The following is a 16,958-nucleotide window of genomic DNA, read 5'->3' on the forward strand; positions in this document are numbered from 1 at the left end:
AGCAGAAGAGAAGGATGAACAACATAGGAGTTCAGTGAAGCGTGACCATGATGCTTAAGGTGCTGGTCCAAAACAGCCACAAGCAAGGCTGAGGGAACCAGGCTTCTTTAGTCTGGCAAAAAAGACTAAAGAGGGTTTTAATAATAATCTCCAGCTTTCTAAAAGAGGCTACAGGAAGGATGGAGCCAGTCTCTTCCTGGATGTGCACAACAAGAACAGAAGGGGCAAAATCACAAGTTGCAGCAAGGGACATTTTATTGAGCTCTAAAAAAATTAATCACCATGAGGGTGGTCAAACACTGTGAGAAGTGATCCAAAAGCTTGTGGAATCGCTCCAGTTGGAAATATTCAAAATTTAACTACAGAAGGCCCTAAGTAACCTGATTTGACTTTGAGGTTAGTTCTGCACTGTGCAGAGGTTTGGATGAGATGATCCACAGAGCACTTTTGTAAACAAAATTATGCTATTAATCTATGATTAATACTAAACTGCCACAATGCCTATATGTCTGCTCTCCTTCCTGAAAGGTTGTTCACAGCACTATCCATATGGCCAGAAAAGGTTTAAAATACTGATTGTGGTCTACGAAGGCAACATGGATGTGTGGAACCAGATTTCAGCGTGACACTCAGCACCAGACTATGTTGACAACACGTCATACAGGTCATGTTAAGAATCATCTTGTGTGTACACAGACTATAAGGCTTAGATCTGTAAAGATGTTAAAATGCTCCACTAACATAAAGCCAGGGCTGTGTCAGGCAGAAGTACTGTACAAGAAGTCAAAGACATTCTGAGTAGTGCTGTAGCTGACTGAAGCTATGGTATGGTTGAAATTGAGCTGGAAAATGCAGTCCCATACATATGATGAAGTCACATCTTCCACTGGTTAAATCATCTAAATGCACTGACAGTGATGAAATTATTCTTTTCCATACTGAATGTTGACCAAACCCTGTGGCTTTCAGTCTGCAACACATATGGCTGACAGTTTTCACTGTTCCACTGCACACGTTTAGGGATACCACAATAAACATTTTATTACATATACCTTGAAAACTTTGGGATCTGTCCAAGTGTTTCTCGTGGGAGCTGGGGGGAAGATGCTGCACTACAGAATCACAATGACAAAATGAACCTCCTCAACAGAGCAACTATTATTTTAGAGGAATGGAGATCAGAATTTCAATGGGATTGTAACTGTCCGCCTGAAACAAAGTTCACAATATATAGACCTATTATACACTGGCAAAGCAATTATCAGCTGTAGTATGGGTCAAGTACCAAAAGCAGGCCAAACTATCAGTGTCGTAAATAGACATAGCTTCATTGAAATCAATGACATTGAACAGCTTATTCCAGTGATAAACAATATGCTGCAAGTTTCGCAAGCATTCTAAAAACTGGTTTAATAAGAAAAGCTTTCACTGCAGTGACTGACAGTCACGTCATGTAAAGCATGAGAGAAAATCTCATTTGTCAAGAAGGGGAAGAGTAGGGATGAAGATCTGAATTAGACTGAAATGAATGAATGTTTGTAGTTTGCATGCAACAGACAATGTGGCTCTCAACTTTAGAAGGATGGAAGAAATCTCCTGGTTTTTAGGTAGGGAATACTTTAAATTAGCAGCTAATTGAGAAGGTTTTCCATCTACTTGGAATATTCACATCTGCCGTGAATGAGCGGGCATTCAGCATTTGTGATGACTGCACTCCCTGGCTGATGCACTGAAACTTGCTGGCAGCCATCCCAGAATCTTTCAAGGAAGAGTACATGGATGTTTGCAGTAATTTATTGGCCACTGTTTGCAACCCCCTGAGAAATTACATTCCTGAGTTAAAATTTTAACTTCTCGCTAGACCATTGTAAGTAGTGACAATTAAAAACTATTGTTAAGGACTTGGAGAAACCTGCCTGATATTGGGAACCTGTTTGGCAATGGACAGCAGAAACAGCCCATGAAGACTTGTGGTCTCATCTTGCTACTCCCCTTCTAGAGAGCAGTGCGGCTATGCCAGCAATGTTTATTTATTTAACTTGTAAAGCTGTCATTGCAGACAGATGTTACTGCAAGAATGTTCCACCTGATTAATTTCCTCTGATAGCCAAAGGCTTCTTGCATACTATTTCCAAAAATGAAAATGAGCTCAGAGGCATATGTAGTCTTGTTAGTTACCAGAGTGTGTCTATCTACATGTGTTCCTGCTTCCTAGGTTTATTTGGGGGGGAGGGGGGCGACCCCAAACCAAATCAAACCCCAACCGCCCCCCCCCAAACAAACATTCTTCTAAAAATGACCCCTTTCTCTATGTACTATCCCATAAACATCTGGATCTACTTCTATGATGAGAAACTGAACTTTCTCTTTCTCCTTTCTTTCTCCATTTGTACACAAGCCATTTCACAAGCAGAGGTCTTTCTGAAATTATAAAGCCTTCTTCAATGGCATGTAAAACTTCAGAGTGAACAACAACAGATAAATGCAAACAATCATGTGGGAAAAGTTAAATAATGCTTAATTGATGGTTGGAACTGTTTACAACAGTATCTCTGAGCACTTCTAATATTATCAAACAGGTACACTGATGCTTTCAAAAATTTAAACTATAGGATGAAAAGATTTCCTTCAAACACATCTGAATGCTTCTTACGACGCTCTAACAGAATCGAAACCTATTTGTTTGGAAGTTTAACACAATTGTAGTGTATGGCTGTTTTCTTTTTTGTATCTACTTGTATTCTTGCTTTAATTCAGTATTAAATACTTTAATTCAGTATTAAATAAACCAATAGCTAGTGATATCCTTTTAGAGATGCTTTATATTCGTAATAGCCAAATTACTGTGACACTGAGGTCAGGTACAACATATTACAGTAATGCAAAAGGAATTATTTTAAAGGGTACACTTTATTTGGCATGACCTGCTTTTTTCCTAAGTCTAGGATGAGCTTAAGGCTGAATATTCATACTTTCAGAGTTTCTAAAATGTAGCAATGGCTAGTAAACCTTTCTGAGTATGTTTAAAACTGCTGCAAAGGTTATTTGAAACATCTACTTGTCATAATTTCACACAGGAGGTGTATACTGTAGTTTATAGCTTATACAAGGCCTCTCATTTAAGAATTTTGAAACTGTGAATGTGTGTCTTCCCCTTTCTTTTCTGTCCATTTCTGCCAGTCTGGGTTTCACTGTGATTCCATAGTTAACTTTGACTACAGTGGTTAGCAGCAAACCTCACTGAACATATGCAGAATTAAATTTCAAACTTCATGTGGTTATTGCTGAGACATACTTGATACCAATATCTCAGTTCAATAGTGGAAATAGAATGAAATGCATTTAACTCAACAGAGTTGCATCAGTGTTGCACAGGTGTGAGATCAGATTTTGTAGATGGAATGGAGTTATCATACATATAGATTTAATCAGCACACTCTTCATCTTTAAGGTTCTTGCAGGAGGTATGTAGGGAGGAACTGATCTGTGTATGTGTATATCAATGTGTACAAACACATGATGGGAGGGAGTAAAGAAAAGAGTAAGCCTTTGAAAAGACAGGAAGTACTGGATTCAAATTGTAACATAGGATAACTTATTTAAATGTAACACCCCCGCCCCCCCCCCCCAACAAAACCAAACACATCAACTTTATTTTGGGTTGTTTTTTTTTGTTTTTTTTGTTTTTTTTTTTTCCAGAAAGTGGTCAGACACAGGTTGTCCAGAGAGACTATGTAGTCCCCATCCTTGGAGATACTTGAAACCTGACTAGACATGGTCCTGAGCAATCTGCTACTGGTGACCTTGCCTTGAGCAGGGGGGCTGGACTAGATAAACTGCTGATGTGCCTTCCCATTTCATCTATTCTGTGATTCTGTGAATTTCAGTTATGCTAAAATACTGTACTTCCTGTTTTCTTGACCCTGATTCTTTGTAGATTATTGATTGAAAAATCAAGAAAACATACCATTTAAATATAATTTATCACAGATCAGTGTTGTCAGAATTGGTATTCAGCAATGCCGCCTCTTAAGCTCGATTTTGTGGCAAAATTTGGTATGAGCAGAGAGTTGGATATGAGTGAAATCATTACTGATTCATTTATACCATTTATATGTCATGTTCTGAAAATGCTGTGAAAGATAGGCAGAGATTACATCAAATTGTTCTTATCTGCCTCAGGGCTGTTCTAACTAAGGAGAAAAAATAAAACCCAAGCTGGAAGCAGAAACAGATAGATATCTGTAATAAATGATGATATAATCTACTGCTCTTTTTGCTGCAAGGTTATCCCAGTGCCTATAAACATTCCTCAGAGATCTACAGTGTCTCTGTTTAAAAGCTTCCAAGCATTTCTAATTTAAGGACTTGTTAAAGCTATTCCCTACTCCTGACATCATGCAAGAACAAGCCTTTAATCTTGTCTGAAGTTTATAACTAAATAAAAATTCTTAACTGAATTTTTTTAAGGATTTGATTGTGGTAAGGTACTTCTGTCCAGAGTGTTGCTAACAGTCAGGGAATTTGCCTTTTAGTTTGAAGACAAAAGACATAACTGCTATAAAACTTTTCTTATCCCTGTAATCAAAACACCACCGACAAAAAAAACTATTAAAATAAATCAAGTGTTAAAATAATAACTGGAGAACTCTATGGTTTTTACAGTGTTTTGTTATGCAAGAAGCTGAATTACTTTTATACTAAATGGAGAAACCTTTGCACATTGGAATTTTCTGAGCACTGGTAGACCAGACTGATACCTACAGCCTACATGATCAGCATGAACAGAGCAGCAAATTTTATATATACGTGGTCATTTAAATATATAGGGTACTAGGCCAAATACAAACTGAGAATCTGGAGAGCAGAACCAGTATAGGATCCCAGTTTCTAATCAGCTTCTCTTAAAATCAAAACAGACCCTTTCTTTCTTTTGTATACATGTCTATTGATGCCAAACCCAGCCTGGGAATAAGGGACACACAGATCATGTTTCACAGACCCCTAAATGAGATCAAACTGATCTCAGATGTGAAGTAGTGGCAATTAGGTGATGTTTTTCACAAAACATGGGCTGTTCTAAAATTTCTAACATGCCAAAAGGGAACAACATAAAGGGGTTCAGTTTTCAGTGAATGGGTGCTGAGGCTTTACCGCAGATTCCTTTGAAATGCTGAGCCCAAAACCAGAGACAGCCAACATCTCTTGGAAAGTATATGCCAAAATGGCTGTGCATCTACTAATACATTGCACAAAGGTCAACAGCCATGAGACAGCCCACATCCCTACCATTTATCTCTCACCCTACAAGACAAGGTGCCCACATGCAGACTACCCACCCGCAACGGCAGCTGGCCTCTGCAACTCCTGGTTCACGCCCAGCAATGACCTGGGAGAATGACACTTGGCCTAGGCGAAAACTAAGCAGAGACCAGACGGACAATTTAGCAATATGGTGACTGAATTTCAGGGCCTGGGAACACCCTTTGACACTGTTTTCCCTCATACAGGTGCAGCCTATATATCCCTGTTAAGGTCAAAGCCTCATCATTTAATAGCAAGTAGGTTACGGACATAGAATTACAATCTTCTCTCCCTGCTTAGCACATGCTTAACGTAGGGGGGGTGAGATTTGAGATGCAAATAAGTGCTAGACTGCACAGAATCAGAACTGTGATTTGGGCATTATAATTTTAAAGTTATAAAGAAGAATGCATATGAATACATATAATTGGAAAAGGAAGACTGTTAACAAGAGAACTCAAAATATTTCACTCCAGATCTTCTGTGAAAACTACAGCAACTATCATCCTGGAGAACCCTAACAGACAGAACCCCCTAAATCCGCACTTACACATAAAGGCAATTTCAACAGGCCCTTCAGTGCATGGTTACCCCAGAGCATGACTGTCTCTTCTAAATAGTGTTTCTTTATCATTTATCATTATGAGTTTATACTGCTAGCTTAACATCTCTTTGCTTTACCATTTGGTGGATGATTTGAACTAACAGAAGGAAACAAAAAACACAACCCAGAAATGTGTGCTTTGCTCAATTACAGACAAAGATGTTAAACCATAATAATGTTTCCCGCCAACATAATGAAAAACTGTGAGTTGTTCACATCCTAAAAAAAATCAGCTGCACATACAGGTGTCTGCACCAGATGCTTCCCTAAGCACAATGTGATAAAAGTGATTATTCCTCACTCAACAGAGAACAATCCCTAAGCAGGGTATTTAAAGGAGGATGATATTGCAGGTAATTAGGAGCCCCATGCTTTACACATAAAGCAATGTTTAAGAGGGTGAAGCTGAGAACCATCTGTCCTTTACACATGGGCCTATGTTTTATTTGTGAATTCATCTTAATGATGGGCAGTTTTCAGTCTGATTTTGCAGGCAAGATCCTACTCAGTCAGAAAATGATTAAGCATTAAATGACTTAGCCCTGGTTTTAATAGGTGGTACTTTGCCCACTGACTCCAGCAGGAATATGGGCACCAGAATCTAATAGCTGACCACTGGACATTCCTATGAGGAGTGAAGAAATATCCTACTCTTGCCCCAAAGTATGTACACAGTGTTTTTTCCTACCTTTGGACTTCCTGTCATGGTAGCTCCTGCCCCGATAATGGTGGCCACTGTCTGTGTACAAATTCTCAAGATCTTCTTGCCAGGAGTCGGGGTTAAAGTGTTTGAGCAGATCTTCCACCGTGTCAAATGCAGCAATGGTCTGATCCAGTGCTTCTGCCGTGAGCGTAGGGTCAGTCACTGATGGAGAGGGATAGGATACCCCCTAAGAGTGACATACATCTCAGTGTACTTGGAACAAATTACAGCACCACTTAAAACAATTGAAAGCAGTTACTGAGAAACTTGGCTCATTATTGACTGAAACAGTTGCCTTGGGCCATCTTTTGAAGTCCTTAGCTGGTCCAGGCTTTGTTATACCTGTGTTTTCTTTTTGCAAGAAGAAGACACCAAGGAATTCCTAAGGAAATCCCAGAGGAGACACAGGGAGTGGAAGCACTGCCACTGCTGGACTGTCAACATGCACACCCACCCCTAAAAGGGGATGATGGTTTGCACATCTACAAATACGTAACGGAAATGTCTTTTGAAACCACTGTGATGGCCATGACCACAGAATGGAGGTGCCCTGTAGTGCTGGGGTGGTGCCTGTGGTGCCTTCACTGCTCTGCCAGCTCTGTTGGCAAATCCGTAATAGGCAGTTCAGAAACCACAGCAGAGAAAGACAAAGGCAACAAGTCCATCAGACTGTCTTTCTTTCCCTGGTCAAGCTGGACAACAAATTTGGCTTGCTTAAAGACTTGAAAAGATGGCTCTTTATTCCCAAGAATACCAACACCAGTGAATGCCAATTCTCCCACCCTTTTATCAAAAATAACAAGTTACTAAGCAAATGACGTAACATGGGATATTTGAAACTCAGCAATGTAACAATGAATATTTGGATTACCAACACAGTGATATCCTCACAATTATATCATAATAGCAAATGGAATACTATTTTGCACCAAAATAGCCAAGTACCATTCTCTGAGCATATTTGGTTCCCACTGAACTTGCAGCACAACTTTCTTTTGACAGATTGCAGCAATTTAATTTTTACTGGAAAGGATGTTAAACATTTTTAATAATAATTATTTAAAATCACAATATTCACTACCCTGTATCACTTTTTCTCTCGTCTGAGGACAAAGCCAAACAGTATGTATAAAGTATGTGCAAGAAAACCAGGTTTGTTACTTTCTGAAGGACTACAATCAAAATACCTGATTTTGTCCAACAAGAAGCTTAATACAGCACAAGAGTTGTTTGGATTTTGGTCTTGTAAATTAAAACACTGTGGAAAAACCCCTAGAAACCCTATTCTCTCATGAAAACCCAGCTCTGAAGTAATGTAGCAGAAATATGCCATTTAAAATTAATGGCTCCCCTAATAATTTTTTTTGCCTCATCTCCCATGTAAGTGCATATATTAAACTATTAATTTTTGTGATTAACTTCACTCAGTTGGGTAGCAATGAAAAGGTCAACTAATTTGAGTAAAGTTACTCACTTGTTTGCAGGATTGTGTCCTTCAGTGCTTACTAAATAGTTTTGAAGTATACATGTCTTTTAAATAAAACATTTGTCTTTACCAGTAAGTTATATCACAAAAGTTACAGTCCTTGATATTTTACTGCATATATTTACTGAAAGTATGGAGAATCCAAATCATTTAAAACAAGAAAAAGAAATAGAAAACATTCCAATAGCGAGGTCAAGAAAGCCTAGCTGTGCTTTACTACTTATCACCAACAGCACAAGAAGTTTCAGAGGGCCCACTTGTGACTGCAATGCCTCTACAATGCAGTGCGAAATAAGACACAGTGCAGATGGCTGTAAAAATTCATGACCCACTAAAAGGAAAGGCACACATCAAACCGCCTCTTCTGACTTCTAAGTGGCTTGGAATAGAGACCATCAGAGAAACAGGAGCCCTAGGAATTGAAAAGCTCACACCAGCAAAGTGAACACAGTGTTGTTATCTACAACAATGCTGCAGGAGAGACTGCACTGTGGGCGGGCATCACGCAGTGTGCTAATGCAGTCTTTGAGGTTACAAAAGAAAAATGCACCCATATGCTATTTGCCTACTGAGGAGAGCTCAGTGCAGCTCATGGCTCATCTGTGACTGCAGCCCAACAGGGAAACGTCAGTCCCTGACTGCCTCTCAAAAGTAAGGGAGATGGTCCAAGGATGCTGAAGAAACAGCAGCATAAAAATCAGGCCATACGTGTGTGGCTTAGAGGATGCAAGAGGTTTTTTTCACGTGCTCAACTGTGCATTTCATTACAGATCTGCAGGTCAGGCTGTGAATTTGCAGGGCAGCAGGGATTCCCCATTTCTTTTCATATAAAAGCTCCTACTCAAGAGATTTGTGCAACCTCATTCGCACACAGAATAAAGCTTAACTTTTTCTCAGTGACAGCCAATTCAAGAGGAATTATTTCAACAGCTCAGATAACCTACTGGCAGCGACATCATGTGACAGGCCCAAAAGCAACTTCAAAGCTGCCAACCCAACAGCCTCCCCTTTGTCCTGCCAAGAACGAGGCGCTAGCTTTAGAAGAGCTTGTGCTGTCATAATCTGGCTTCTGAGATCACATCCAAAGAGAGGGCAAGAGGAAGAGTGAAAAGCAAGAAGTAATGAAGACCAAAGATTTTCCACATTAAGTACCTCTTCTACATTTCTTAGAAGCACTCGATGCGTTTTTAATTTCATGGGACACAAAGCTATCGGGTTTTGTCAGTGCTCTTACCCTTAATTTCTGTTCCCTCATTCTTTTCTATTTTAAACCTGTATTGTGAAGTTGACGGGCAGTTCAATGTACATCACAGTTGTTTGTCATAACATTACTTTACAAATAATGGAAGCTAACCCAATAAGGAGTCAGTTTGTTTCCTTTTTTTCTGGGTTTGCTGTGTTGGTTTAAAGGCAGAGGTACTAATTTTAGCTTTCTGAGAAAAAAAAAAAAACCAAAACAAACCCCAACAAAATATAACTCTGTGATATGACCTCAGACAAGGAAGAAAGAATTTGCGCACTCTCAAATTTTCATTCTGAGAGCTGTAATGTATCCAGATCCTAAAATGAGTCTTTGTGTTGCCTGTGTGTTTGAGAGGCAAAACTTAGTTCTGCCATGCTGAGTATCAGCAGAATACTGTGTCATGTCAGCAATGGACAGGTCTGAGTTTGTTCTTCTGTCCCTCAGGATCACAGCAGAGTTCCTGAACCTTTCTCTCCTGAAGAACTTGGATGTCTTCCAGCGTTTTCCTTGGTGTCTTTGGGAAAAATTAATCAACCTCTCTACTTACTTTCCTTAAGGATAAGAAAGGGCTAGTGGGTGCAACGCGTGCCCAGTGGAAGAAGGTATATTTTATTACATTGGGCATGGCATGGGAAAACTAGTGAAACCAGGGTTCTGCTTCTGGTTTAGCTGTAAGTTTCCATGTGACCTTGGGCATCAGCTTGCTACCTATGATATTTGCACTGAACTTCCCTACCCATAACATATTAACAACAACTTTTCTGAAACAAAGAGATGTGAAAGATAAATACACTTTTTTTTTTTTTTTCCCAATATGGAAAGAATACTGGATTATTGTTTGGCATATCGTGTGTTTTATGATGTTAAGGAGAATAACTAACATGGCATTTACCATATACTTCATCTTATTTTCATAGTTTCCTGATGAGGGAGCCCCAGGCTTACATTTTCAAACGTCCGCCTACCATGTTGTTATAACAAAATATTCTATCACATAGGTGTTTTTTTCCAACCCCATATTAGAATGAAAAATGAGTTTATGTCTTTCAGTAAAACAGTGTTTTAGCATCTCCTGCTTGGCACATCCAGCAGATCTGAGCCCTGCTGACATTACTACTCAGAAATTTCAGCACAATTAGTTCATGGCTATCAATGCATCATATCATGAAGGGCAAGTGTCATTTGCAAACTCAAGGGTAAACATGAGTGAAATTGGCTTAACCTCTTCTAATTTTGGCAATACAGAATTTTCTCTCTACTCACTGCCTGGCTTGGACAATAGTCAGGAGAATTTACCCATATTTTATTTACTCTTCCTCCACTGGCACGTCCTGGAAGCTACTGTAACAAAGGCGCTACCACTAAGCCCCCTTTGATGAATGCTCCAAACACTGGTCTCAAGTCTGCTTTAAGCACTTATCCTCATCTCATGTATTTTAAAAGGAGATTACAAGAGCTGTGACATGGTGCTGACCAGCCAACAGAGCACACAGAAGAGGAATGCCCATGATACAAAGTCTGATACTACATTGCTGTTACACAGAATTTAACTTTACTTGGGAAATTAAAGAGGGGGCATATTTTTGGCTGTGACACAAACATAATGAAGAGATAAATAAAATTTTATACTGGATTACTTGTTTTCTTCCCCCCCCTCCCCCCGCCCCCAAGTTGCATTTCAGTGCTGAATATGGAGACTTCAGATACAATATTTTACTAAAAACACTTAAGAACCCTCAGTATTGACAATGAAAAGTTAGATCCATTTTCCTGCCAGCCTGTTTTAAGTGTAGTCTTCTATTTAGGCCAAGACATTTTACAATTGAATATTTTAAGGAGTTTATATCTTGTTTTTTCATTTTGGCACGATGAGTTTGAAAGCAAGAAATGCTTCCCAATGGCTGTCTCATATGGTTACAACAGCTGATGGCCTATTCTGAATCTTTTCTTAAAAACATACTGGTTGACTCCAGTATGAGTTGGATAAACATTTATTGCATCCTCTGCCAAAGATGAATACATGGCTCCTCTGTGTGGGTGCCATCTTAGTGAGTTGGATTCAAGCCATCCTATCAATCCATCCATGGGCAAAATAGTAACAAATTACTTACTGAGACAGAGCTTGTGACTGACTCCCAGTTGGTTTCTGAGGCTGCATGCTGGAAATCATCCTAAGGGGAAAAACCCACAGGGAAAATCACCATTAAGGCAATGTCCTAAATTAACTGCAGAACCTAAAAAGTGTCTCAGCCCTCAACATCTGTCACCTTTTCCAGCCCTCTTTAATGCAAAAGGCCCTTGCCATGTGTCATTCCTAAGTAATGCTGCTTCCATTCAGTCTCCTCACTTTTCATTGTCTATAAAGTAGTTCCTTGTGAGCTTGTTACAGCAAGAATAGGTATTATTATTATCAGTAGGAGTACTACTAGTAGTAATATGATAAATATATGCTGCTTTGCATAGCAGGACCTAATCTGGTCAAGGCTGTTACATTTATCTTCCAACATATATATTAAACACCACCTTTGTATGTCTACCATCAGAGCATTAATGCTGTTCCCCAAACTGATACATTCTGGAATGAATATGGACATGCTAATACCCTGGTAATACTTAGCTAAGGTGACAAGTAGGGTAATCTAATATATTTGAAATGTAGTCCTAACACAACTATACTGCTTTTGGTGCTTGGGCTGAACAGAACTTGCTCATCTGTGCTGAGCGCTGACAGGCACTATGCCCTTTTCAACAAAAAAACAGGCACAGTATATTCAGATTAGAAGTGTAATCACACAAAACCTCTGGGCATTTATGATCACTTTGAGCACAGGGATGGGTTTCATCTCATCTACCTTTGGACACCTCAAAAGCAAACATCTAAGGTAGTCACCCTTGTTTCCATTTACAGTCAACTAAAACTAGCATTTTTAGGGTGCAAATCATCGGATCTATTTTAGAAGCTTAGTTTGGGATGACACTGCATGTTAAAAATGTTGGGGTTTTTTTCTCTGCATTGTCTATAAAGGGAGCCTGGCAGGACTAGCTTAGATACAAATACCAAAATTGTAGATATTGACATGTGGTCATCCGAGTCCCAATCCACTTGTCTGACCAGTGATGAGCAATCATTACTTAAATAATGAAGAAGCCACTTCTTTAGACTTTTGGCAGTTTTACTCATTTCCAGCTGGAATAATTAAACCATGAAAAATGGAAAAAGGGAAGCATTACAGAACGGTTATTAAACACACACATGCAGTGAATAGCTAATGATCAGCACAAATAGGTAGGTAAGGAAAGTGGACTGAAGTGAAAGCATACCAAGATGTTCATTTCTAATAACAGAATTTATAATGAAAGGATTTAAAGAAGACGGATCAATGCCTGGGATCACCATTTTACACTGACTCAGTATCTGCTATGCATCTTTTAAGTTGGAAACTGAAAAGGAAAATGGAAGGGTAGGTGCTCAGCTGCTGTGTTCTTGACTCAGTGCTGCATTGGACTACGCACATGTGCCTATATTCAATTATTTCTTAGGAACAGAAAAGAGAAAAATTGGACATAAAATCTGCTAATTCATCAATAAAATTCTCTTTCAGACAAGAAGGAACACAGCTGTTTTCAGATCCACACTCAACATACATAGTATTTTAATGTTTTTCATTTGCTATAGAAAAATACTGAAATGTCTCAGAAGTCAAAAGATTTTTGATTCAATATTGTTACTGTTTCTTGTCCCTTAAAATGTTCCCTTCTCTCAAATCTGAGGCAGCAAAACTAGTACTTCAGTACTTTAGTAAAAGGTAAGAAACCCCATCATGCTATAGGGTCACTAAGTGACTACTGAAGCTGCAGGGCTATTAATATGTTACTAATTAAAGTGGTCATTTGGTCATTTTCTTCTAGGAATGCAGAAGCAAAACATTATTGGTGGTGAAATTTTTAATGCTTTTTTTTTTTTTTTTTGCAAACAGTAAAGAGATCTGCAAATGCTATGATCAGGTCATAAATAATTCAGGAGCAATGGGCTACCTTGGCCACATTCTCTACATATTTGGTTGCCTAGTTCTTGACAAGCCATGGTTTAAAGTACATAAAAATGGATTTTAAAGGCTCATGGATCCTCTGGTAATGGTTGCCAGTTGCAAAACTTGGAAATCATTTCCTCTCTGTCATTAGCTTCCATTTAGCACTTCCAGAAAAAAAGTGCCATTGAGTTTTGAGGCATTATTTTAAAACAGGAACAATCTGCCTCATTGAATGTCTGGATAAGACCACAGACAAGGAATAATTTTTTTGTTTGAAGTGACGGTCCCCTTGTGTTATCTAATTGTAGATACCAAAACTGTTTCTTTAGTCGATGATTCTTTGAGATGGTTGATGCCAGGAAACCCCTCCAAAACCCTGAGATAGACATGCATACCACCTGCTTCTTGGATCTCAAACCTGATGACTACACATTTTGACTCTGTGATTATATTTCATCTGCATAAACTATTCACAACTATATGGCTTTGTTCCACCATCACTCAAGACAGCTGTAGTCATTCTTGGCTTCTTGGAGCTTTCAACCTCTACAGTTTGGAGATTATTATTATCTATGGCTTCTGCTTGCAGCTATTTCAAGTAATAATATCGAAGTGGTTCTCATCACTACAAAATCCTCTACTCCTTCCTCACCATTGTCCCTAGGAGAACATGAAGGACAAATCTATTTTAAATGCTATCTATCCAATTCATACTACCTTGTTTATGTGAATTTGCATACGATCACTTGCCTATTGTTTTCTTCATTACTTAAAATGACATTAGAACCTTTAGTTAAAACATTTGAAAAATTTCATCTTTTTTAACTGAATACTGGAAAAACAGGGTGGTAATAACTTGGCTACGTCACCCTGACAACAGTGCTTTTATTTTCGTATATGTGTCATGGTAACATAACAACATTACATGAGACTTCAGCAAAGCAGTGCATTAACTGTTCCACAAGCTGCAAAAATACAGGCAAAACAACAGGGTAACCAATCACCTTCTGATAGCAGTTACTTTTATTGAAGAAAAAATGACTTCCATACCTCAACTTCGAAAATTACACCTCAGCAAGACAAATCCTGAGTCAGTCCTTTGAGTTAAATACGTATGGACATTGACATATTGTTCCTGGCTCTGTTACAGACAAAGATAAGCTACTATTTCCTTCACAGACTGACTCTGTCTACAGCCTGTGTCCCGCCACTGATCTCCAGCAAGTGAAAAGGAGTCACAGGGAATACTCTTTGTTTCACCTAGGGCTTTCACAAGTGGAGATCTGGAGGCAAATCACTGCTGTCAAGGGTACATGAGACTGCAGAGCCCGATAGCACTGGTTGCTGAGGAAGATGGCTTGCAGCTTGAGGGACAATGACCTGCAGCAGCACAGGCTCTGCTGGGCTCAAGCCACAGGGTTTGGCAGAGTCAGTAGGAACAGGGAGGCATCAGGAAGCCACCAGGGATGAGGCTGGGAAGCTCACTAGTTTGAGAAGCATGTTGTCCGTGACTCACTTTGCTGTACCACAAATATGGCAAAACACGAGTCCTCTTGGCCATGCTGAATTACTGCCTGGTCTTCAAATTAAAAGCAAGAAGCAGTTTCTAACATTTCTCTGACTCTTTAATTTTTTACATACTTTGCCACTGTAGGCCAGCCTTTTGTCACCTCGGTGCTTGACATTGATGAGGCATGATGCCTGGGATAGGCAACGACTGCCACAGGATGGGCGCAACCCACTGCCAGCTCTCTCCAGTGAAAAGAAACAGCTCCATACCTCTATAAACTCCTCTCTAAACTGTCTCCTAATCCACAGGTCTCTGGGTTGATTGGATTAGGTAAAAGATTGTTTGCTGCCAGAACAACTATAAACTATGGCTAATAAAAGCTGAGGTGATGCTTTCAGCTTCAGGGAGGAAGTGGGAAAAGTTCACAGGTTCAGAAGAGCCCAGACAGCATCCTAGACTGATATTTAGGACCTACCGGTTTAATAAAGTCTCCTGAAGGAGAAACCTTCTCTACTGGGAATTTGTCATGCCAGTAGAAACTAAGTGAGTGGGGAAAGGTAAAAATGCAGGCATGTTCCTCCGGCAAGTAACATGAGAAAGAAAGAAACAAAAGGAAAAATTAACACAGAACAGCTGAATGTGTGGGGCTTTGTCTGCAGTCACCTCATCTGTGGTATTTAGAGACCACAGTGTAAACTATGAAGCCGTTTCTAGAAACTTGCAGAACAGGGCTAAGGGATTTACTGAGGCACAAAGCAGATTCTGCAAAACCAAATCAGAGGTTAAATGAGGCATGTCCAAAGAGGTGCAGCACAGAAACAAAAAGAAGTCAGGATCTCTCGTTGGAACGTAAGAATTAGGGACTAGGACAGTGGAAGATCTCTAAGGGAAACCTAGGATAAATCACAACTTGAAGAAAAAGAGATGACATCATCCTAATATTTACATTAATAAAGGGTAATTCAATGGTAGTTATTTTTGAAGAACAGTCAACATGCATCTATTGCATGCTTATCTGTTTGCAGACAGGTAGCTGATAAGCAGATAAACTTCTACCTAGTAATAAAACTAAAATAATCTCAAAATAAGGTCTTTCCTTTTTTCCCTGTCAACAAGCAATAGCACCAATATTGTCTCTGATCATTGAATTTATAGCTATTGCCTTTTATATACAAAATGACAGGTATTTCAAGCAAATAAACCCCAAATTCAGAACACACTGTGTAACAGCAACAGCATTAGGTAAGAGGCAAAAGAAAAGTCACAGCTCCATTAAAAAAAATACTGTGATAAATGAGTACTCAGGTTTGTATACTTCCACTGATTAACTGTAATTTCTCATGTAGCATTTTAGTTACACTCCAATTTATATTCCTAAAGATGAAAAAAAGCACAGTGATCTTTTTCATTTTAACATACTTTTAATATATCAGATTGCTAGGTTTCATTCTCATAAGAGAATGATAATTATTACTACTTCTAAGGATGCTGTAAGATACCTATTTTTGTACAGCAGGCTACTCACCAGGGAGTCAGTGGCTACATTCTTCTTACCTACAGTAATGGCCGAACCACTGATCTCTTCAGTTCTGGTGACCAGGCTTTAAAATAAAAGACGATGAATTTGGAAAGCATGCAACAATGATTATTTGTAATCTGGAATTCATGCCTTGCAATGAAACACTAAATGGAGGCCAGTGTTTCAAGAAGGTTAGAGGTCATTTAACCTTGACTCTCCAGATAATAACCTGTAGTCAGCTGCAGAAGGCCATTACCAATGTCAACGAGCTCTTTTATCTAGCATTTAATAAAACCAGGTGGCTGTAAACTGAAGGTAGTAATATTCAAACTGGAAGTACAAGCAAATTTTACCACTGATGGCAACTATTTCTGGAACAGATAGGAAATGGAAAAATAACTTTAATCATATTGAATTTTCTTTTCTCTATTTTTGGTGTAGTCCCATAAAGGCAGGACATCCATGACACCACTATTTTAAAGTCAGTAACAAAAGGCCAGACAGCCACCAAAGCGTCTGATCCCAAATGTGACAGTATGATGCTTGCCCTTTAAAAAA

At 39.1% G+C, this 16,958-nt stretch overlaps 1 protein-coding gene across 3 annotated transcripts in view; it reads right to left on the minus strand.

Moving 5' to 3' along the window:
* The window catches only part of PDGFD (platelet derived growth factor D), a 148,196-nt gene that overhangs the window by 20,953 nt on the left and 110,285 nt on the right, over positions 1-16,958 (minus strand). For 2 of the 3 annotated variants that reach the window (XM_055703196.1, XM_055703195.1), the window contains exons 4-5: positions 11,452-11,511; positions 6,597-6,798 (exon numbers count right to left, since the gene is read on the minus strand). In XM_055703196.1, the coding sequence (XP_055559171.1) occupies positions 6,597-6,798; positions 11,452-11,511 (262 nt within the window). The remainder of the gene's footprint in view (positions 1-6,596; positions 6,799-11,451; positions 11,512-16,958) is intronic. The other variant, XM_055703197.1, reaches the window with a different exon arrangement.

Source organism: Falco cherrug, chromosome 2, assembly GCF_023634085.1.
Source record: "Falco cherrug isolate bFalChe1 chromosome 2, bFalChe1.pri, whole genome shotgun sequence".
Lineage (NCBI taxonomy): Eukaryota > Metazoa > Chordata > Aves > Falconiformes > Falconidae > Falco > Falco cherrug.